At 37.6% G+C, this 23,829-nt stretch overlaps 1 protein-coding gene across 15 annotated transcripts in view; it reads left to right on the forward strand.

Annotated features, from left to right (window-relative positions):
- The window catches only part of MGA (MAX dimerization protein MGA), a 126,251-nt gene that overhangs the window by 41,833 nt on the left and 60,589 nt on the right, over positions 1-23,829 (forward strand). For 6 of the 15 annotated variants that reach the window (XM_036238253.1, XM_036238254.1, XM_036238252.1 and 3 more), the window contains exons 1-2: positions 12,973-13,410; positions 19,806-20,935. In XM_036238253.1, coding sequence (XP_036094146.1) covers positions 19,872-20,935 — 1,064 coding nt within the window. In that variant the 5' untranslated portion in view covers positions 12,973-13,410; positions 19,806-19,871. Of the gene's footprint in view, positions 1-12,970; positions 13,411-13,484; positions 13,757-13,878; positions 15,325-19,805; positions 20,936-23,829 lie in introns of those variants that run through there. The other 9 variants (XM_036238241.1, XM_036238249.1, XM_036238251.1 and 6 more) reach the window with 6 other exon arrangements.

Consider the following 23,829-nt stretch of genomic DNA (forward strand, 5'->3'; position numbering starts at 1 on the left):
AAATAAAACTAGTAAAGTAGAGAAGCCAAGGGACATTTTAATTTTGGTTCTTGAAAGAAAAAATAACTTAAAATTGTTTATATAATAACTGAAAAAATTAAGTTGAAGAGAAATATCTATTGAAGACATGCACAACAATAAAAAAGCAGAAACACAAGCCTTTAATAACCCATTCTTTATAAACTCCAGTCTCTACCCCCTTGTTTTTAGAGATGAACATTTTAGAGAGTAAGTGCCATATTGTTGTCATTCCAAGATACTGGAAAATTGGTTATCAATGTATCTTTCATTATGAATCACAGTCAGAAAAGTTTGAGAAATACGTAGCATATATGATAACAAATTTAATTTTAATTTCCGAGTTCTATGAAGACTGCCTCTATTCTGTGTACACATTAGTTCTTTAGATTTATTAATCCTATTTAATAAGCTTCAAGTTTCTTTTATACAATATTCTCCGAAGTTATTTTCTAGCCTGACATTTTTTTTTTTTTCTCATTTAGCTCCTTTGGTTCTTAACCTTTGTGTGTGTGTGTGGGGGGGGGGGGCTGCAGTTAAGAGGAGGTCACAACCCCTTTGAAAATATGATAAAACTTAAGGACTCTCCCCAGAAAATTGGACATATGTACTTTACACAGACTTCTGTTTACAGTTTTAGGAGTTTCGTAGGACATCTTTTCCCAAGATGATTCCAGATTAGAGCTCTACCTCTATGTGTTTTCCCCAAACAATTTTATATATTCTTCCAAATACATTGATGATTTCTCATCTAATTCTTCAATATTATTCTCTTTCATGAGAGAATCTAAACCTGATATCAATTTACTTTCTGGCAATCTGGATGTCCTGAACTTTGTATTTCAAATTTATGAAACTATGTGTAGTTCTTAGAACACATGTTTTTGTTCTTCAGTCCTTGACTCCTTGGTTATTAGGCCCTGATTCCTTATTCTTTGAAACATTATCCCCTCCTTAGCCTCTGTGATGCTACTCTCACCTATTTTTTGCTTACCTGTGTGACAATATTTTCTCTTCCTCTTTCCTAGAGTTTTCTTTTACTACTTGTCCTCTTAATGTCTATTTCCCCAGGATTCTGGCCATAATCCTCTGAGGTCTTTCATTCTCTATATGTTTTTGGAAAACATTTCCAAATTTCTGGCTTCAGTTACATATATCTTTTAATTAGTTAAAGTATACACTTTTATCTCCAAATGCCTATTAGACATTTCCACTTAGACTAATGGTTTCTAAAATACTTGATGGATTATATATCCTGTTAAGAGTCTGATTAAAGGTCTATCTCTCTTTCCAGAAAAGTTCACAGGTACACCAAATTTTATATTCAGTTTTAAGGTGTTCCTGGGCCTCCTGGAGCCTCTCCATGGATTCTTTAGAAGTGTGTGCTCTTCCAGGTAAGAGGTTGTGACCTAAGATGTTCCTGAGCTGCCTGTAATTCAGCATGTCCAAAACTGATGCCTCATCATTGCCTCTAACCCATTTATTCTTATCCCTCTCTCTTATGTCTCTAAATCGAATCATTTGCCTGTAAATTATTTACTCATTTGTTTGTTCTGCAAATGTGAAAGCTTGCTTTATATCTAGCACCAGGCCTAAGTGTATAGTGATACACAAAACAGTTATAGTTCCTCTGTTTTCTCTGAAACCTATGAATCTTTTTGACATAAACCATCAGCCAATGGAGTCAGGAAATGGGAATTCTAAGCACAGCCCATGTACAACTTCAGAAGTATGTGGAAGCTCAGTGCAATAAGAAGGAATTCCATATGGATCAAGAGTAATATATGAGTAAAAGTCAGTGGGAAGTAGGAGACTGAAGAGGAAGTCAGGGGCCAGATTTTGCAGGTGTGATATATACTATGAAAGGTGTTTAATTTTTACCTTAAAGGCAATTGATATATTTTGCCTTTTGTGTTTTGAGCAAGGCAGTGTGATATTTAAATTTTAATTTGGAAAAGTTTGTGGCATTGGAAAGGAGGAAAATGGGATGCTGCAAGTAGAGAGTAATAAGGATGTTGAAATGGTCCAGCTAAGAGATGGTGGGAGCCTGAATTAAGGGAATGGATATGGAAATGGACAAGCATCAGACCCAATATATAAAGAAGGTAGAATCAACTAAACTTCCTAATTGATTGGATAAAGGAGAGTAGGAAAGAAAAAAATTAAGGATAACTTCCAGGTTTTCAAGCTGGACAAAAAGGAGAACAGTAAAGGCATTTAAAGTGATGCACTGTTTTGCAGCAAAGTGAAGTGGGAAGCTTATAGATTCTAAGTTGAGTGCTTCTAAGTACCAGGTATCATAATAGGAGCTAAGGATGCAACGTAGAGGTTAAAAAAGGTACAATTCCTAATTTATAGTCTAGTTCGTAGGGGTGGTAGGATGGGGGGAGGGAGAGAGAAGACAGTGAAAGAATTATAGAAATATAAGAATTAAACCCGTGGTAAGTTCTCGTAAGAGTAGGTATACAGTGTTCTGAGAGCATATCATGTGCAAGGTCAGGGATTTGGAACCAACAGGAAAATTTGGTGAGTAACTAAGACGTAGGGTAAGTTGAAGAAGAGGAATGTGTAAAGAACAACTTGGGTTTCTGATATGAGCACTATATAGGTGAATGTGGAGAGAAATCTGATTGGCTTCAAGTCTTGTCATCTTCCACACCATCTTAACTAGTGACCAGAAGTAATTTTCTTAAAACACTTGAGTTTGAGTATGTCATAGGTCTTCTTATAATCCCTTGAATGGCTCCTTTTTTTCCTACAAGATGAAACTCTCAACTCTTACTTTTTAGGTATTATATAATATGGCTCTCTTTACCTTTTCTAGTCCTGTAGTTACACTCCTCTACAGATCTGTATAGGACACTGGCATTTTTAAATGTAGCCATATTACAGCCTGTGTGCTCTCTGAATGTGTTCCTTCTCTTGTTCCTCTGTTTTCACATGATCTCTTGTTCTTCTGTCTTCATACAGGCTGCTTTCTGTCTGAAATTCTTTTCTTCTATACCCACCCTACTCATTTTCACTTTCTCTGGCAATTTTTCTCTGACCTTCTCATTCTGATTTAGCTGCTCTTAGTGCTTCCATTACAGCCTGGACAGAGAGCCATAATAATAGCATTCTTTATTTTTTGTTGTCATTGGTTATGTGATAGTTGGTTATTTGATAATTGATTGCAGGCTCCTAATGGCAGGGATCATGTATTGTCCTTCTGTTCCAAGATCTATAGGTGGTAGATGTTCAATAAATGTTTGACTCAAGGAATTAATGAATATTCTTTTATATCATAATGCTTTTGCACAAGCTGTTCTCTCTGCTTACAATGCTCTTCCCTCCTTTGCTTTATCTACTGCTAGACATCCTTTATTTAACACTAAGCCTTTCTTGATACTTCAATTATAGTTCCTTTTTCCACTGTGCTTCTACAGTTTTTCTTTTCTATACCTCTGATAAATATTTGACAGTACAGTGTAGGGATCTAAATGTTTGAATAAGTCAATGTATACAACATGAGCATCATGGAATTGTAGATTAGATAAATATTTCCCAAGTGTCCAAGTTCATTTCATAGGGTAGGTTACTTCTGCATGACACTAACCTTACCTCTTGAATTGATATTTTTAAAAAATTACTTTTTAAAAGAATTTTCTATTCTTTCAATTACAGTTGACATACAATATTACATTAGTTTCAGGTTTACAACATAGTGATTAGACATTTATGTAACTTATGAAGTGATCACCTCGATATATCTGTACTCATCTGACACCATACATAGTTATTACAATATTATTGACTGTTCCCTATGCTATACTTTACATCCATTCCCATGACTGTTTTGTAACTACCAATTTGTACTTCTCAATCCCTTGCCCTTTTTTTTCAACCGTCCTCAACCCCTTCTCACTTGGCAACTATCAAAATGTTCTCTGTATCTATGAGTTTGTTTCTGTTTTATTTATTTTTTAGATTCCACATATTAATTGAAATTATATACTATTTGTCTTTCTCTGACTTAGCATAATACCTGGTATGTCCATCCTTGTTGTTGCAGATGGCAAAATTTCTTTTTTATAGTTGAATAATATTCCATTGTATATATGTACTCTTTCTTTATTCATTCATCTACTGATAGATACTTAGGTTGCTTTGATTTCTTGGCTACTGTAAATAATGCTGCAGTGAATATGTGGATGCATATGTCTTTTTGAGTTACTGTTTTGGGTTTCTTTGGATAAATACCCAGAAGTGCTGGGTTCTTTTTTGTCTCTTGTTATATAGCATTTGTTTTAAAGTCTATTTTGTCTAGTGTAAATATTGCTACCCCAGCTTTTCTTTTTTATTTTTCATGAAATGTATTTTTTCACCTCTTTTAATCTGTGTGTTTCTTTCAATCTGAAATGAGTCTCTCGTAGGCAGTATATATATGTAAGAGTCTTGTTTTCTTATCCATTCAGCTACCCTGTCTTTTGATTGGAGCTGTTTACTCCATTTACTTTTAAAGTAATTAATAGAAACGTAGTTATTGCCTTTTTATTATTCATATTTTTAATCCTGTTTTTCCTTCTTATGGAAGTCCCTTTAACATTTCTTGTAATACTGGTTTGGTGGTCATGAACTTAGCTTTTTCTTGTATGGGAAGCTTTATATCTGTCCTTAGATTCTAAATGATAGCATTGTTGGGTAGAGTGATCTTGGTTGTCAGTCCTTGCTTTTCATCACTTTGAATATTTCATGCCAATCCCTTCTGGCCTGCAATGTTTCTGTTGAGAAATCAACTGACAGTTTTATTGGAGTTCCCCTGTAGGTAATTGTTTTTCTTTTGTTGCTTTTAAGATTTACTCTTTGTCTTTAACCTTTGGCATTTTAATTATGATGTGTCTTAGTGTAGGCCTGTTTGGGTTCAACTTGTTTGGGATTGTCTATTCTTCCTGGACTTGTATATCTATTTTCTTTGCCAGGTTAGGGAAGTTTCCTATCATTATTTCTCTAAATAGGTTTTCAATTCCTTACTCTCTCTCTTCTCTTTCTGGTACCCCTGTGATGCAAAAGTTAATGTGCTTGATGTTGTCCCAGATGTTGCTTACATTATCCTCATTTTTTTGGTTCTTTTCTCATTGCTGTTCTGATTGAGTGTTTTCTCCTGCCTTATCTTCCAAATTGCTGAATCAGTCCTCTCTTTCATCTAATCTACAGTCGATTCCTTCTAATATATACTTCATTTCAGTTATTGTATTCTTCATTTCTGACTGGGTCTTTTTTATGTTTTCTGTCTCCATTTTTATGTTTCTTATCTCTTTGTTAAAAAAGTTCTCAGAGATCATTGAGCATCCTTATAACTAGTGTTTTGACGTCTACATCTGGTAGATTACTTGTCTCTGTTTTATTTAGTTTTGTGTGTGTGTGTGTGTGTGTGTGTGTGTGTGTGTGTATGTGTGTTTTGTTCTGTTCTTTGGTATGGGACATGTTTCTTTGTCTCCTCTTGTAGGCTGCTTCCCTGTGTTAGTTTCTGTGTATTAGGTAGAGTTGCTATGTCTCCTGGTCTTGGTAGTGTGGCCTTATGTAGTAGGTGTCCTGTGGGGCCTAGTGGCTCAGTCTCCCTGGTCACCTGAGCTGGGTGCTTTAGGGGTGTCCCTTGTGTGGTTTGTGTGTACCCTCCTGTTGTAATTGAGGCTTGATTGCTGTTGGTATGTCATTGGGAGAGATTGACCCTCAGGCAAATTGGTTGTGAGGACTGCCCATGATTACAGGAAGATCTATTGTGCAGAGGCTGACCCTATGGAGCAGGATTCAATTTAGCGGGATCCTGGTGTCTGCTCAGTCTGTCCTTTGGGTATCATTTGTGTGGTTGGGTGGTGCTCTGGTGTAGTACGAAGCTGGCCACTGGGTGTGTTGGTTCTGGGACTCTGTTTAAGGCCAAGGTCAGCTGCTGCCTGTGCCCTGCTTGGGGCCACTTGGTGTGAGCTACAAAGTGATTTTCAGATGGTTGCAACTTATGCTGAGCTTGGAGATGCCTGGGAGGCTAAGCTGTGAACTGAGGCCAGCTGACATTAGTCCTGGGCTTGGGGATGCTTAGGAAGAAGTACAAAGTATGCTGAGGCCAGATGCTTCTTGTTTGGGGTTTGTGAACTTTTGAGAGGTTTTAGGAAGGTCTTCAGCATGAGCCAGGACAGGCCATTTGTATGGAAAAGCCACCAGAAGTGGCTTGAGTAGGCCTGCAATTTGGGTGTTGTGGGCATCTCAGGGAATTACCATGGTTGGGCAAACTGTGTTAGCCAGGTTCGTGGAGTCTCAGGAATGGCACCGGCTGTGTCTGCATGCTGGAAGTGGGGAGGGCTCAACAGAGGAATGTTGGATTCTGCTAGCACTTCTGTCTGGGAGTAAGGTGCCCCTCCAGCCCTCACCCTTAAGACAGACAATTCAGTTCTTCCCCATATGTCCCTGGTGCCTTTTGAGTTGCTGCTTCAGCGCTGGAGATCTGAGGGAGTCAGTCCATCTGTGAGTTAAGTTCCTGCATGGACCCTTTAAGAGAAATGCCTGAGACTTTAGCAGCCCTCCGTCTCACTCAGCCGCCATCTCCACTAGTTTTCAAAGCCAGAAATTGGGGGGACTTCTCTTCCTGGCACTGGAACCAAGGCTGAGGAGCCTAGTATGAGGCTGGGACCCCTCACACCTCAGGAGGGACCTCCAAATATCCCTCCCAATTTTTAACTGCAACGCATGGGTTTGGAACCAGCTGCTCTGTGTCTTGACGTGGCTTCTTCTGTATATTCTTAGTTATAGAACTTCTCTTCAGGTAAACTTCAGGCAGTTCTCAATAATGGTTGTTCTGTAATTTAGGTGTAATTTTTATGTGGTCTGGGGAGAGGTGAGCACAGCTTTTACCTACTCTACCATTGATCGTAAGTATTTTACTCTTCTCAAGGCAGCCCTATCTTTGAATTCTGGATAATTTTATTGTGGTCATTTACTGATTATAAAGCCGCTACTTGCAATGCCATCCTTTCGCTCATTAATTTTATTTCTTCTTCAAGACCCAGCTCAAAAGTCTCTTCTTCTCTGTAACTTTTCTAGATTCCCTAGGCTGTATGTGTTCCTACAGTGTTCCTAAAAGGGTTTTTCCAAATTGTGAACAACAGTTTTGCAATGTGATTATCCTATCTCTTCATCTAGAACTTGAGCTTCATGAAGGGACTTCCTTTATCCCTGGTTCAGTGTCTAGCACATAGTTGGTGCTTAACAAATATTAAACTGATCATATCCTTATTTATTTTACTTGTACTTAGATAACCCAGAATATTTTGGGTGAGACTAATCCTGGGATGAAAAATATTGGCCTATATTATAATCTATAATTTATAATCTATATATAGATAATTTGGATAAGGCACTTCATTCAAGTTGCTTGAAAAATCTTTATATTCTCTATTTCAATATTGCTTTTTTCTTTCCTTTAACAGGTGTCCCCTGCCCTCCAGTGGTTAGATCATGGCTAAAGGTTTAGTAAAGGTAAAGGTTATATATTCTTTTTACAGTGTTATTTTTAAGTCATATTTAAAATCCCATTAGGTTTACTTTTAAGATAAAACAGGGCCCCTGCACCCACCCTCGTTTTTCTGATTCCCAGCTTAAACAGTAGGGGACATCTGTTAAAGGAAAGGAAAAAGCAGTATTGAAATAGAGAATATAAGGATTTTTCAAGCAATTTGAATGCAGTGCCTTATCCACATTATCTATATATAGATTATAAGTGTTGACCTTTCTCTTCCTTTGCCACCATGAGCCACTATGTATCCCAGTTTTTAAGTATGCAGTGATTGGGTGGGTGGTTTACCCAGTCTGATCTTGGTTCTAGTTTCAGTAAATTGTTCTCATGTAGCTCTACCAGGTTTCTAGGATTTTGCCACAGAGCAAAGGCTGAAATCTTGCTTTCAGTACCTCCGCTGTCCTCCAAACATATGTACTCAAAGTAGCTTGCTGATTATGTTGCTGTCTTTTAGTCTAGATTGGGATGTCTCATGGCTAACATCTTCTTCTCTACAGGCTGACTCTTGAACTTCTTGGCAGGGCAGCTTATACCCCATCTTAGACCTGTCATGTGTTATTTTTTTATTGGAAGGCCACATCTTAGCTATCTAGGAATCTTGCTATATGGCTAGCAGTCAATCCTAAATACCTTCTGCTAAGTTTTCAAATAAGGACAATGTAGTAAATTTTTTATCTAAATGTATTCAAAATAAAAGATTTATTATGAGATATGTTTTCCCCAGATTTTGGTCTTCAAATATTCATTATTTTAAGAATGAATAGTAATAATAGGTGGTATACTTATAAGATAAAAATTTATAATAGTCATCTAAATCTTTTTTGGGAAATTTTACTGGTCCATGATGTTCCAGTAGTCTAGGAACTACTGTGTTGACCACCGTAGCTCATTTCCATGAGGCAGTGGTACCCTTTGTGTAAAGTAAGAATAGCTTCTGTCATATGCATTTGCAGACAGATTTTTTCAGTCTATTTTTCTGTCATAGGCGTCTTGATTTTTGGCTGATTCCAGCCTTGCAGTTTACTTGCTATCTTCTAGTCTTCTTCTTTGGCCAGTAGTTCTAGTTTCTGTTTTTATACATTCTCATGTGTGTTGTAAATCTCTGTGCTGCTCCAGGCTTAGTTAGGAAACTTACTGTTCTTTTATGTTTCCTAGATAAGACATTTCTTCTAAGGGCTTAGTAGTATGTGGAAAACATTTATTGTTTATGTTTCTTTTAGAGTTGTTATATTTTTTTTATTTTGTAAGCCTGAAAATAGCTTTCTGAACTTCATTTATTTTACTGATTTCTGACACTTTTTCTTTTGATCTTAGAAAAACAAATTCACTGTTACTAAAGTGTCCTTTCATCTTGAAGATACTGTATTAACTTTTTTAGATGAGTATATGCAAATGGCAGTCTCTGTTACAAACTCCTTGCTTTTATTACCAGATGGTAGATTATTGAATCATAACATTTCTTTCAACACAAAGAATCTGTTTGCCTTTGTTGATTTTCTAGGTAATATTCAGGGAAAAGGCCTTCAAAAACTTAGACTTTCTAGAAAATGATTCTTATCTTTTCAAGTATCTGCCCTGTCAATATTTATCCATTACTCTAAGGAGAAATAATTTGGGGTAAGAGTCAGTGGTACTAGTTTTTTCTAATTACAGCTGTAACCCTTTGGAAAAATGTTGGCCAAAGCTGAATGCTCGTTTGTTTCTATAACTTGAGGATAGTTAAATATATTATGACCCTATTTTCCAAATCCCAAATTGTTGGATATTAATCAGTATTTGATATTATTTGCTTGGGAAACTGGAACCCATGATTTCATATGTTTTCAACAAATATTCAGTGTTTGCTTTGTTCTAGGCATTGTGCTAGGACTGGAATAGAGTGGAACTAATAGTCTAGGTGGCAAGACATTCATTAATACATAGTTTTAAAAATAATTTGTGGTAGATGCTATAAAGAAATACAGGATACAATGAGAACATATTAACAGGGAGACCCTTTCTGATCTTGAGGTTTAAGGAAAGTTTCTTAAAGAAGTGACATTTAAGCTTAGGCATGAAAAGTGAATCAGAGTTAGGTTTGAGGCATCTGGGAGGATCTTCTTAGGAAAAGGGGTAAGGAACATGATAGTGAGGTCTTGAGATAAGAGGCAGAAAGATGGAATGGTATTTCCTAATGAACAGTAGTAATGTTCCATCATATCTATCTTTTTTCTATCCTTAACAGACGTTTTTGAAAACATGCTTTTAATAGCATTAGCATCTGATTTACAAATTTATAAACCTCTTCAGTGGATGGATTATTAGCTCCTTGAAGGCAGGGCTCTCACTACATTTAATTCCCAAGTCGAAGTTTCAGATATTGGGGCCAATCAGACTTTGCCAATTGACATGAGTTGGTTTTAGGTGTAGTACTAAATGGTAAGCAAAGATAGAGTTGTATATAAGCTAGTAAGATTCCCTCTTTTTTCCCCTCTGCGTAGCACACAAGTTTTTATGGCCAGTGAAGGACTTTTTGTAAAACAAACAAAAACCAAACCAAGCCTCTTTTGTAACCCAGTCTACTTGTAGCTCTTATTTTAAGAACGGTCTTATTGTTTCGAATAAAGATATTGTAAACAAGATGACACTCAGGTTTTGATGAGTTCTTACGGTCTCATCTTTGGACAAGTGAGGTCATTTCTAGTTATTAAGAGAGTTATGTCTTCAATCAGAACTGAGAAGATGGGATCTAGATTGGATAAGGTGTATATTTTGTCTTGTTAGTGGATTCTGTTAAGTTGTGCCAACTCTTTGGGGTACTAGTGTAGACATCTGATCAGTGCATGAGGTGCCAGTCTTTCCTCTGTCCTCAGCATATACAAGGCACTCAAAATATTTGTTGAATGGGAAAAATATGCATGTAAATGGCATGGGGCCTGTGTGTTTATAGAGCAATCTTGGATCAAAACTGACTTTCTAGGCCAGATTGTTTATGTTTCATGCATTTTCAGCCCCCAAACCCCTAATATTTAATCTCTTTGAAAGTTCAACCAAGGAAAACCAAGGGAAGGATTTTTGTGTTAGATGGGGTGAACAGGGTGGGCTACAACTGAAGAGAATTCTGATAGCAGGGTGAAACTCAGGAGCATCGACTCTAGTCTAGTAGTTAGCTTGGCATTTTTTAAAACTTGGGTTATATAAGGATGCCTTTAAAAGGAAGGCATTCGTGTGTATATATATCCAAAAAAATATAACCAAGAACCCCAGATTGAGAAACTGCATTCAAAGTTGAATGTAACCATTTAAGAGATTAAAAAAGCAAACAAAAAAGTTATTTGGTAGTAGCATGACGTTAAACCAAAATTGGGCCACTGAAATTGTGCGGCAGTATTATTATTTTTAGATTATCTATATAAAAGCATTTATAAGCTCTCAGATTCTTGATAGTATATCTCTAGACCTTTATGGGTTAGGCAGATCCACTTTAACTCATTTTTCGTTTAGAAGAAACAAGTGCAACTCGCCGCCAGTGTTAATTTTACATAAACATGCTCTCTGTTTTCAATGTGAAAATAAAACATAAAAACCGTTCTTGAAGCTATTTCTAAGCAGAATTTGTTTCTAATCCTAATGTAACATGGAAGTGTATACATAAATTGGATTCATTAAATGAACCTTTGGTAACAACTGTTTGAGAACTGATGTTAACGTCCTGTGTACGAATGCTGTTTTCTAGGATTTGACATTTTCAGTGATTGTGAATTACTGTATTTTGTAAATGCTATAAATAGAATAATGTATTTTGTTTCCAAAGACTATCGACATATTAGAGCGACACAAAAATAATAATAAAAGCAATATATTTCATGGCAAACTTTGGGCGTAAGATTAGGACTGTAATCTGCAATTTACCTTGGGGTAAACACTGCAGCCTCAAGTCCGCAAATGGGGAATGGGTTAAAAAACTACTGGTCGTTTAACCTCTCCCACCAGGAGATCAGTGCTGAATCCTTAAAATTTGGTGGTGTTTTTCAAAGTATCTGGCATTTCATAATGTTTGCCTGATATAGGGCAAGAGAAGCAAAAGAAAATCATCCTCTCCATCAAGGTGTCCTCACAGATTCCCCAATTAGACATGTCATTTGTGTTAACTTGTTTTGGGATCCAACTACCACTAGGCATGGTTGTTAATCAGTTACCAGTCATTTATACCTCGGGATCAGATGCTTTAATGCTAAGTCAACACAAATTTTATTTCTGCCTCAGAAGATGGAAATTTTGTATGAAGAAACCTTGGACCCTTGAGAGGAATGCATTCTTGGATGAGGTAAGGTGGGAGAATCTGACAAGCAGCTTGCAGGAAACAGGTTCTTGGGGTCAGGGAAGAGGAGGAAGGTATCAAAGAAACTGTTAATTTTCAGTTTTGCCTAGGATCTTGGGTATCATTTGTTGCACTGGTAATGTTCTCCATGACAGTGCTTGAATAGGGGTTTCAGAGCAACTTCAGAAGTCTGTAAACTTCAGCTTACACATTTTCCAGTCCATACTAAATTCCAGCAGTTTCTTCCCATGGTGTGGCATCTCCACTGAGGAAAGTAGGAACTAAGAGAAAGAAGACCCTCATATACCTGGAGTCCAGCTCAGATCAGTCCTGTTCGATAAGCCTCCTCTTGGCTTCTTTCTTTCAACCTCCTCATTCTCCTTAATAGAGTTTTGTATTTGGTCATATAGCAAGTTGTAGGTTCTTGCTAATTATTCTAAGAGAATGGAAAACAATTTGGAAACATGGAACACAGTTTCTGTTCTCTATTACCTGCTTCTATTTTGCTTCTTTTCCCTCTCTCACTTTAAATAATTCTCCCTTTTTACTAGAGTGTTAGTACAAAGGAAAGAGTGGCTGGTTAGGTATAAGAAGATAATTTTTGATGTTTGGTTGGGAGAAATACTGTCCAAAAACTTAGTTCAGCAACTGTCTGACAGATATTCAGTTATTTTTTCTTTGCATCTCATAGCTTAAATATCTTGAACAAACAAAAAGTGAAAACACAGGACCAGGGTATTAAAAGCTTAAATAATACTCTATCGTGCAAAATTTTCGCTTCTAAGTTTTACTTTTTTATCAGGGCATCTTTCTCTTTAATCAGGCAAGTTAGTGGCAATTCTTCCCTTTCCAGTCGGCAGTGAGGTTTTCGTTCTCTTCCCTACTTTCCTTGTTCTTCGGGTTGTGGTGGTTGCAGACTCGTCTCTCAAGGTCTTTTCTTCAAGGTTTCCCGACGTTCTGGCTCTATCCAAGCCCAGAGCATTTAGGGAGGAAAGATCTCGGATTCTTTTGACGGGTTTGAGAAGCCCTGGGGGCTGCGGATCCCCTTGTGGGTGGGGCTGGGCGCGGCAGGGGCGGGGCCGGCAAGGAGCCCGAGGAAAACGGTAGAAGGCACAGTTGAGAAAGCCTGCGGGCAAAGGTTTCACAGTTTTCACGAAGGCTTCGTGTGCGAGGCTGAGGGAATTGGGGTGCCTTCTTCCTGCCTCGCCTTTCTTGATTCTGGAAGCTTCAGTAGGCTTTTCTCGGTTGCTGGGACCCGGAAAGGCAGCGGCTTCAGCTCCAGGGGCGGGTCCCAAGGGTCTTGTCGCTGCTCCGGGGCTGTTTGGCCTCCTGGTGTTGGGGGAGGGGCGAGGGAGGTGGTGCTCGCGCCTCCTTTTGCGCAAGCGCGGCGGGCTCCGAGCGGGTAGGAGCGCGTGCGCGGTGACGTGGACGTTTGGTGCGCGCGCAGGCTCTTCAGCTGGAGCGGACACACGGTGTGCGAACCGAACAGAATAACCCGCCCCCAGCGCGATGTGAAGGACTCCTGGTGAGGCCGGCCACGCCCCGCACGGTAACTCTCGGGCCTGGGTGGAGGGCGTCGATTTAGTACTGGCCAGATTGGAGTTTTTCTAGAGTTTGAAGCTCTTGTGTATCTGAACGGCGTGAGAAGCGTTCCGCTGAGCGATCTTCGCACGCCCGGGCCAGGCCCAGCCTTGCGCGGGGCCGCCTTTGGCGCGCGCCTTTGGTCCCCTGAGCGAGGCTGCGCATGTCACCTCGCGCGCGTCCCCGGCCTCACTTCCGCGTCGCGCGGCGAACTAACAGGGAACATCGACGCCAGAGAGAGCGGCCACGAGGCGGGCGGGGACGCACCCATGGCGCGGCCTTGCGATCGCGTGCGTGGGGTGCCGCACCGCATGGTACGATCTGCGTGACGACTTCATCCGGCTCCGGGCTTTAGGTCGAGAGTTCTGCTTGTGCGCTTTGTATTTTAGAGCTCTGGTCCCTGGGTTCCAAAACTCCGAGGGAAACGGTACTGACGTCGCTTTTTCAAGCAGCTGTGTGCAGCATTTTGACACCTGTACAAACGTCTCTTCTAGCATGTAATTTCTGAGCAAGTTGTTTGAAGCAGGATTGCGAGTTTAATAAAGAAGGAGGGCGAGGAAGTGAGCTGTATAGGAGTGAGAACTTGGTAAACAAAGGACCGGTGGTACGTAAGTGCCGAAATGAGGGCGGGGAAAACAGGTGGGAAGAGCAGGTGTTATTTTCTTTTTCCCTCTTTGGGGCAGGCAGCCTTTGGCTAGTTCTCCGTTTTTGAGGCTTCCCGTTTCTGTTAAATTGTCAAGTAGGTCTCTGCCCTCAGTGGTAGGGAGGGTCAGGAACGTAAATAAACCGCTCTGAGCAGCACTAAAGTTGACGAATCTGTGCGAAGATTATGGAGAAGTTAGGTATCATTTCAAACTGGGTTGAAAGTGAGTGGAAAGTGGTAGTGCCTTGCTGTGAAGATTTTTGCTTTGCCTTTAGAACCCTGTGGACGCTTCCTGGCTAGGGCGAAAGTAGGGGTGAAGGAGGTCTGAAAAGCGGGTTTAGTGATGGCAGAACACAGTGAGCAACTAAAGTAACAACCTTCTAAGGAAAGACCACTTTCCCAGGGTTCGCGTCGCCAGAGTAGACACGTGGATCAAGAGAACTCTGGAGCCCACCAGCGAGCCGCGGTGTGTGTTGTAAAGCTTCCCAGGGCTCGTTCTGTGGCGGAGTTTCTGGCAAACGCTGCGTGATCTGCCTCTATATTTTGGGCACGACGCCGTGGCTAGGCTTCAGGGAAAGTGCCGGGAGGCGGCGTGACGGCTGTTGGGAAGGGAATTGGCTTAGGAGGGCCGGGTGGCTGGTTCTGTAGTCTCCACGGTAACAGAATGCGACTGGATCCCGCCGAGCGATCCGTGGGTTCCGGCCGGCGGCACGTGATCTGTCGGGACTCCTCTTCCCCGGAAGAGCTTTCCTTGCGGCATTTTTTCACGTGGTTCTTGGCCAGCTAGCCTGTGCAGTTGAAAAGAGGTGATTGTGGGACCTTGATTGTCGACGGCGACTGCTCCTCCCTGGGACTGGACGCGCGGCATTTTAGTTTCTAGTATGGAATCAGCGTTAGTGCTTCTTACCGCCGTAGCGTTCTGTTTTCCAGCAGTTGCGTGGGTTGAGTTCACTTAACAGAAAACACATACTTAGGAGTTGAGGAAGTTCAGTGCCCTAGGTACCTTGCCATGATTACTTACATCAAGGCAGGGTGGCTGTTACATTCCTGTTCATTTGTGCCATAAAAGTTAGTTCTTCAAATTTTTGTGCAACTGCTAAGGACCTGAGAACGTGCTAACCCCAATTCGTAGTTATAGTTAAGGCACCATTCCTAGGAGTAAAAAGTGCTTCTGAAGCCAACATTAACGAATGGTATTTGGGGAAAGAAGAGAAGAAAGAGTACTATCTTATATCTTAGGTAAATGCAATTCCGTGCCTTAAAACTAAAGCATTAGAGATAATATTTTGAAATTTACCTTATTAGGGTTGTGGTGATGATAAAATGCTTAGGATATTGTCCGGTCCGAAGTAAGTGCTTACTAATAGACAACAAGTACCATTTATTCAATTTTTAAAGTTAATCTAATGACGATTAAAAACTGGCATGCACATGGTTGTTTTATTGTCTTTGCCACCCTTTGCTATCATTTTCTGATTATATCCAAAATCTATTCTTAAGATTTTTAAATGTCTGAGCCCATTGTAAATTCAAGTGAATTTGTTCTCTTAAATTTTTTTTCAGGAATGTAATTTAATCATACTCTTGTAGTGAATGATCAAATTAAGGCGCAAACTAACATCTTGGTGCCTACAATACTGTAATGCATTTGTTGTATGAAAGGTTATGATTATTTTTAGCAACTTTGGAAATATTCAGAATGCATTGACCAGCATTTGAATATTTTGTGTTTTTAAAGCAGTGGTTTTGATTTGGTGTGTGTTTGTTTTTTCCAATACATGAATCACTGAATTAGATAACTATCTAGTATCCTAAGTAGTGTAGTTTGTAAGTTGTATGCAGGTCACTGCTTTAATAAACATTTCCCAAGGAGGTTATTGGTGAAAAGACATTTAGAATAGAGACTATGAAATTGTAACATTTATTTTAATGGAACTTGCCACATTACTTACCTGAAAACAATCTTTGTGAAAGTGTCTCTGTCTTCTGTGACATTTTCAGAATGTTGCTTATATATATTTTCCATTCCCAACTAAACTTATTTCCTTGATTCGTTACTATAGTTATGCCGATAAATGCTAGCTCCTGGAGAGCTGAACTGAGATTTTTTTTTGGATGTTAAATTATATAGATGTACCAAAACTGTGATCTTCCTTAAAGCTTTTAGAGAGCCAGATACAGAGTATTTTTAGAATCTTACTAGAAGGAGTTTTATTTCTTCATGAATGACCTAGCTCTTCTAAAGGACATTTAGTTTTTGTAATTGGTTAAAGTTGTCTTAGACTTTAGAATGGTATTATATGTCTGAAACAGCTTAATTTGCTGAATTGACTATCTTTTAATTAGAAAATCTAATATAGTATCCTAAAAGCGTATCCATATGCTTATAGTGAAGTGGAATCTATGCCTAAAGATCGATATGGAATAAGAATTCAATTCCTTATTCCTAAATGAGTTGCAGGGTATGGGTCAAGATAGAGGTTTTTTGGGGCATAAATTGGGTCTTTGGTTTTATGCATGTTGATCAACTCATGGAATAATTTGATCGGAGGATTCTTAAAAAAAAGACCTTACACAAATCATATCTGAAAGTTCTAATGTTTTTTGTCATTATACACGTTTTTCATTTAAATTTCGATACCCGTGTAGAGTTGAAATAGAGCAGTCTGACTTTTCTGCACTTATTTAGGCAAAAGGAAAAATTTGAAATGTGTATGTATAAAGTTAGCATAAAATTTACTTCATTGCAGTCTGTAGCACTAAATTGGATTTCTGACAGTTGAACTTTTGACATTTCATGGATTAGTTTTTAAAGTATTGGTTAGAATTTCTTTGCCTTAATTTTATCTGTAATGATCTGAAAACCAAGCTTTTACTATTGTAGAAGATAATTTTTAAGAAATTCTGTATCCTTTAAGTTATTTGTAGGTTTGGAAAAGCCAACAATTTTTTCCAGGTAGTTCTTTGCCGCCATAGTCATATTTAAATGTACTTGAGAATATAGCATAATTGCTCACAAAAATGGTGATTTGTAACAATTCTTTGAACTTTATGGACTAAATACAGGTTTAGGAATTTGCATTGAGTTATATGGAATTACTGGCTTTTGTGTTTTCTTAGCTTTACTGTTTTTACAAAGTCACTTTATTTGTGACCTCTAAATCTGTTAAAATTTTGTTTTATGAATATCTGATAGGTGTTGTCTAAACTTTAGTTTTAGGAAACCAGTAAATTTAATCGTCTTAATCCTGAGGCAGCTTTTGAAAAGAATCTCCCTAAATTTTATCTCTTAAAAATACACTCCAAATCAGAGTGATTCTTTTTTCACCTTTCTTAGGCATTAGTACTTTAGTATTAGGAAGTGGGTTTCTCTTGGAAACAATAGCCAGCCTTTCTGAAGTCTTGATTTTTAGAAAACCTATATCTATTATCCTCAAGCTAGAGAATATTTTAAGTTTTGGAGGGGTGTGTGTGTGCATGTGTGTGTGTGTGTGTGTGTGTGTGTGTGTGAGAGAGAGAGAGACAGACAGACAGACAGACAGAGACATGCACAGAGAGAGAGATGTGGCCAGTCCTGTACAAAGAAATAAATTTAGACCAGGTGCTTTTGCTGCTTGTCAGTAGCTCTGGTAAAAGGTAAAATTAGACTTTTTAATTAAAATGAGGAGCACCAATAAGTGGCTAAATTTGATTAATCAAAGTTACTGACCCATTTACAAAGGAGTACTAATGTAACATCTTCCTTTTTAGTGTAAAGGTTAATTGGAGGTGATAGCTTTATATCTTGTAGAAGATTTAGGTAATTTAGCACATCAGCTCAGATGTGCTAAACAATCTGAGATTTCTTTACAACTTTTTATTGAGATATAATTCACATAGCATAAAATTCACCATTTTAACAGATACACTTGAATGGTTTTTAGTTTCTGAACCCTATGTCCATTAGCAATTATGCCTCTCTCCCTATTCCCTGGCAACCACTAATTTATTTTCTGTCTCTATAGATTTGCCTAATTCTGGGCATTTTGTGTAAGTGGAATCATACAATATATGTGGTGTTTTTTGTTATAACTTCTAAATATTTATGTTTAACTTTATTTTTCAAATGGGTTGCATGTTCAGAAGAAAAATTTTAGAAAGTTTCAGTATGTATTTTCCCAGTCACGTGGTTTTCCCTCAATATAGCCAATACCAGCGATTCCTTTTCTATCTTTAAAGTCTGTGTCAAGCAAATAGATATATACTCTTTTCTTTGGCTTTTTGTTTGTTTGTTTGTTTGTTTGTTTTTTACTTTATGGAGAAGGGTAGCATAATCTAGAACAACTCTTTATTTGAACACTGTGCCCTTAATATATCTTGTAGGTAATTTTGTGTGAGTCTGTAAAGTTCATGCATGTTTAATAGCCGCAGAGTATTCCACTCTGTGGATGTACCACTGTTAATTTAACCAGTCTCCATTGATGGACTTTTTCTCCAATCTTTTTCTCTTATAAATGGAATGCAGGGAATAATCTGTATATATCATTTTATCAGGAATGTGCATGCCCACATATGTATTTAAGATAAAGTCCTAGAGGAACTGCTGTTCCATAGGATATACTCATTTTTACATTTGATATTTTTATGTTATCCTCTATTACATATGGAGAGTCTGTTATCTTATACTTTCAGCAGCTGGTTAGATGTGGATGCTGGTTGATCTAATACTCTTTCCAGTACCTCTACCAAACTTAGATTTTTGCCAGTATCATAAGGTCAAAAACAGTATCTCTGGATGGTTTTAATTTGCATTTCTCATGTGCTAAGACTATACATTTTTATAGCCATTTGTTCTTCCTCCTCTTGCCCATTTTTCTATTAGATTTTTTGTCTCAATTGGTTGGAACCCTTTTTATATTAGGGACTTGAGTTCTTCATGATAATAAGTTGCAAATACCTTTTCCCTGGTAGCCATTATTTTAAATTTTGCCCCGTGTTTTGGCTAGATTTAAAAAATTTACATGATGTTGAATTTATCAAAGATCTTGTGTCGTTATCAAAAAGTTTTCTCAGGATTTAAGAATTATAAAGTTACAGTGAGGAATGGAGGAGGAATTTAAATGTTTGATCCTTAATGGAATTTTGTTCAATATAAAGTCTGACGTATGGAGCCAATTTTTTCTTTCCCAGTAAGTTCCAGTAATTTGTCATGGTTTCTTTAAATGTATGTACTATCAAATTAAGGTAGAATTTTACTTTTTATGAACCCATGCCAATACTATAATGAAGAGTTAATTATGTACAGTGATAACATGGAAATTTGTTTATTTTTACTTATACCAGGAGAAGTTGATATGTAACAATTCATAATTCTGGCAAATTCATAAAAGTGTTGGGATTGTTTTTAAATGTAAATAATCTTCCAATTTAATCTCCTAAAACAATTTACATAATTTTTCTAAAATAAGTATTTTTTATTTTTATGTGAGATTATAGTATTTATAGTGAGTTATTGGAGGGCTGGGATAGGAGTGATTTAATTAAATAGAACTTTAAAACAATGATTAAATATTATAGAGTGAATATCCTTACACTGATTGAGAGAAAGTTAGAAGCAACATTGTAGAAGAATTTAGTAATATATTTTGGGGATAACATAATTAATCTTGTACTTTTCTTAAAATAAATATTCACTTAATTGAAAGTTTTTGTTTTTTTGTTTTTCCCTGTTCGTTCCTTAGGCTGGAAGGCCATTGTGACTATGTGGTGACTACAGTCATTTTACTACTGAGTTTCCCACAGGAATCATGGAGGAGAAACAGCAAATTATTTTGGCTAATCAAGATGGTGGGACAGTGGCAGGAGCAGCACCTACCTTCTTTGTCATCCTAAAACAGCCAGGAAATGGCAAAACTGATCAAGGAATTTTGGTTACTAATAGGGATGCCTGTGCTTTGGCTAGCAGTGTATCATCACCAGGAAAATCTAAAGGGAAGATTTGCCTTCCAGCTGATTGTACTGTGGGAGGAATCACTGTCACCTTGGATAACAATAGTATGTGGAATGAGTTCTATCATCGAAGCACAGAGATGATTCTGACCAAGCAGGGAAGACGCATGTTTCCTTACTGTCGTTATTGGATAACAGGTTTAGATTCAAATATGAAGTATATCCTTGTCATGGATATATCTCCTGTGGATAACCATCGTTATAAATGGAATGGTCGCTGGTGGGAACCCAGTGGGAAGGCTGAGCCCCATGTTTTGGGGAGGGTTTTTATTCATCCAGAATCTCCTTCCACAGGTCATTATTGGATGCATCAACCTGTATCTTTCTATAAACTCAAACTTACCAACAATACACTAGACCAAGAAGGGCATATCATCTTGCACTCTATGCATCGTTACCTGCCAAGGCTTCATTTGGTACCTGCAGAAAAGGCTACAGAAGTGATACAATTAAATGGCCCTGGTGTCCACACTTTTACTTTCCCACAGACTGAATTCTTTGCAGTAACAGCTTATCAGAACATTCAGATTACCCAGCTGAAAATAGATTACAATCCATTTGCTAAAGGCTTCCGGGATGATGGGCTAAATAGTAAGCCCCAGAGAGATGGAAAGCAAAAGAATATCTCTGACCAAGAAGGGAATAGTATTCCTAGTTCTCCTGGTCAGCGGGTCCGTCTTACAGAAGGTGAGGGGTCAGAGATACAGCTAACTGATTCGGATCCTTTATCTAGGGGTCTTGAAACATCAGGCAAAGGTTTGGAGAAGCCTTCCCTTAATATAAATCGAGACTTCCTTGGTTTCATGGATATTGCTTCATCATTTGGTGAAGTTCCTCAGTTGAAGCAAGAGGTTTCTGAAAGGTAGGTAACAATTTTTCTGTTCTTGGGGATAAGAAAGATTTTGAATTTAATATGTTGGTTGTGTGGACTGTTGACTTTAGACATTGATAAATGTAAGCCGCTAAAAAATACACCACAACTACTTTAACATTCAGTGAGGTGACAGTTCATTTTTCTGTAATGAATATCAGTGGGTTCAGGGTTCAGAATTGTAGGCAAATTAGATGAGGATCTTTCATTCATTAAATTTAGAATGTTAATCATGCATTACTGTTTCTTGGTTATATGTAGACAACTCTATTGATTGAGGAAAAGAAAAGAAATGACCCCCAAGAAATGTCATAATTGACATGAAATTTATCCAAATGAGGCACAGAAGGGATTCAGAGTAAACTTATTTATAGCTAATAGTTAAGAATTTGCTGCCCTCTGAGCATTCTAATCCATGAATTGCCTGGGGGAGAAAAAAAAGGCTGACGGCTATTACATTTTAAAATAGCATGGTATGCTGTTGTCTTTTTAATGTGATCTTGCATATTATTTTTTTAATCAAAGACTTTTTCGAGCAGTTTTAGTTTCACAGCAAACTTTGCAAAATTAAGAGGAAGGTAAAGAGATTTCTCATAAACCTGCTTCCATATGTACAGTCTCCTCCATTATCAAGATTCCCCATCAGTCTGGTACGTTTGTTAGAATTGATGAACCTGCATTTATACATCATAATTACCCAATGATGAACCTGCATTTATACATCATAATTACCCAAAGACCATTTGGGTGATTACATTATTACATTAGGGTTTACTATTTTTGTTGTGCCTTTTGTAGTTTGGACTGATGTATAATGACGTATCCATCAATCCATCCATATATATCATACAGAGTATTTTTATTGCACTAAAAATCCTCTTTGTTCTGCCTATTAATCTACTACCTTTCCCTGCAAACTCTGATGTTTATATTGTCTCCATAGCTTTGCCTTGTCTAGAATGTCATACACTTGGAAGGAATCATACAGTATGTAGTCTTTTCATATTGGCTTCTTTCACTTAGTAATATATGTGTGAGGTTCTGTTATATCTTTTTATGGCTTGGTAGCACATTTCTTTTAGTGTTGAGTAATATTCCGTTGCCTAGATGTATAAGTTTATCTGTTTACCTACTGAAGGACATACTTTAAAAAAAAAAATTATTTAAATTAGTTTCAAGTAGTACATTGGTTAGACATCTGTGTAGTTCATAAAACGATCCCCCCAATTGCTTTCTCCCTCCTCTAGTCCTCCACCTAGCCATCATATTAATGCTAACTGTCCCTCTGCTGTGCTCCCTATCCCTTGCCCAACTATCACCTGCTAATTTTTACTTCTTTAACCCTTCACCCTATTCTCCTATTCCCCCAGCCCCCTTCCCCTCTGTTTGTCACCAAATTGAAGGACATCTTGATTTCTTCCAAGTTTTAGCAAGTATGAATAAGGCTGTTAAAAACTTCCCTGTCCAAGTTTTCAGTTCATTTGGGTTGATAATAGCCATCTAATGTGTATGAAAGGTATCAGTGTGATTTTGATTTCTATTTCTCTAATGAGTAGTGATGTTGAGCGTATTTTCATGTGCTTATTGGTCATTTGTCCATCTTTATTGGAAAAATGCTCAGGTCTTCTGCCCATTAAATTTTTTTTTTTTTTTTTTTTTGTCGAGTTATGAGAGTTCTTCATGTGTTCTGGTTATTAATCCATTATTAAATAAATGACTTGAAAATACTTTCCCATTCTATAAGTTGACCAATGATAGTGTTCTTTGTTGAATAAAAACAAAAGTTTTTAATTTTGATGAAGTATAATTTTTTAATTTTTTCTTTTGTTGCTTGTGCTTTTGGTGTTCTTCTTAAGGAACAATCAGTAAATCTAAGATGATAAAGAATTTCCCTTGTGTTTTCTCCTAAGAGTTATATGTTAGCTTTTAAACTTGATCCATTTTGGAAAGGGGCTGAGTTTACTCTTTTGCATATATATCCATTTTTTCCATCACCATTTGTCAAAAAAAACTGTGCTTTTCTTATTAAATGGTCTTGGCACTCTTGTCAAAAATCAGTTTATTTCTGGGCTCTGTATTCCATTGGCCTGTATGTCTGTTCTTAAGCTGGTTTTACAGTGATTTTTATTATCATAGCTTTATATTAAGTTTTGAAATTGAGAAGTGTGCGTGCCAACTCTTTCCTGTTTTTCAAGATTGTTTTGGTTGTTTGGGATCCCTTGAAATCCCATATGAGTTTTAGCATCAGCTTTTATACTTCCGCAAAAAGCACTTTGGGGAATTTGATAAGGATTGTACTGAATCTATATTGCTTTGGTTAGTGTTTTTACCTTAACAGTACTATGCTCCAGTTCATGAACATGGGATATCTTGTTATCTACAAATACCCGTAGCTTTACTTTTTCCAATTTGAAATGCATATTTCTTTTTCTTGCCTAATTGCTTTAGTTATAACTTCCAGTACTTTGTTGAATAGAAGTGAAAGTGGGAGCACCTTGGTTTTAATTTGCATTTTCTATTGATCGGTAAAGTTGAACACTTTTTTATATATTTATTGACCATTGGGACTGCTTAGGCGATTCATATATGTGAGGGTCTGTTCTTTGACACTGTTTTTCCCCCTAGTTCAGTTTGTCTACCCTTAGGCCAAAACCACATTGTTTTAATTAGCATAACTTTGTAATGGTAACTTCTTAAATTTTAGATTCCACCTATATGGTTCTACCCTACTTCATCTTTGGGGTATGTCCTTTTACTAAAATTAGTCTTTATTGGTTCTTACCTACTTTGATATATTATTATTTGGTTTCTTGATTGTATTCAGTTTATTGCTGATTGTTGCAATGTCCTTTCCTCCAATTTTGCCCTTGTCAACCTTTTAATTT

The sequence above is a fragment of the Rousettus aegyptiacus genome, unplaced genomic scaffold (genome assembly GCF_014176215.1).
Source record: "Rousettus aegyptiacus isolate mRouAeg1 unplaced genomic scaffold, mRouAeg1.p scaffold_m13_p_3, whole genome shotgun sequence".
NCBI classification, from domain to species: domain Eukaryota; kingdom Metazoa; phylum Chordata; class Mammalia; order Chiroptera; family Pteropodidae; genus Rousettus; species Rousettus aegyptiacus.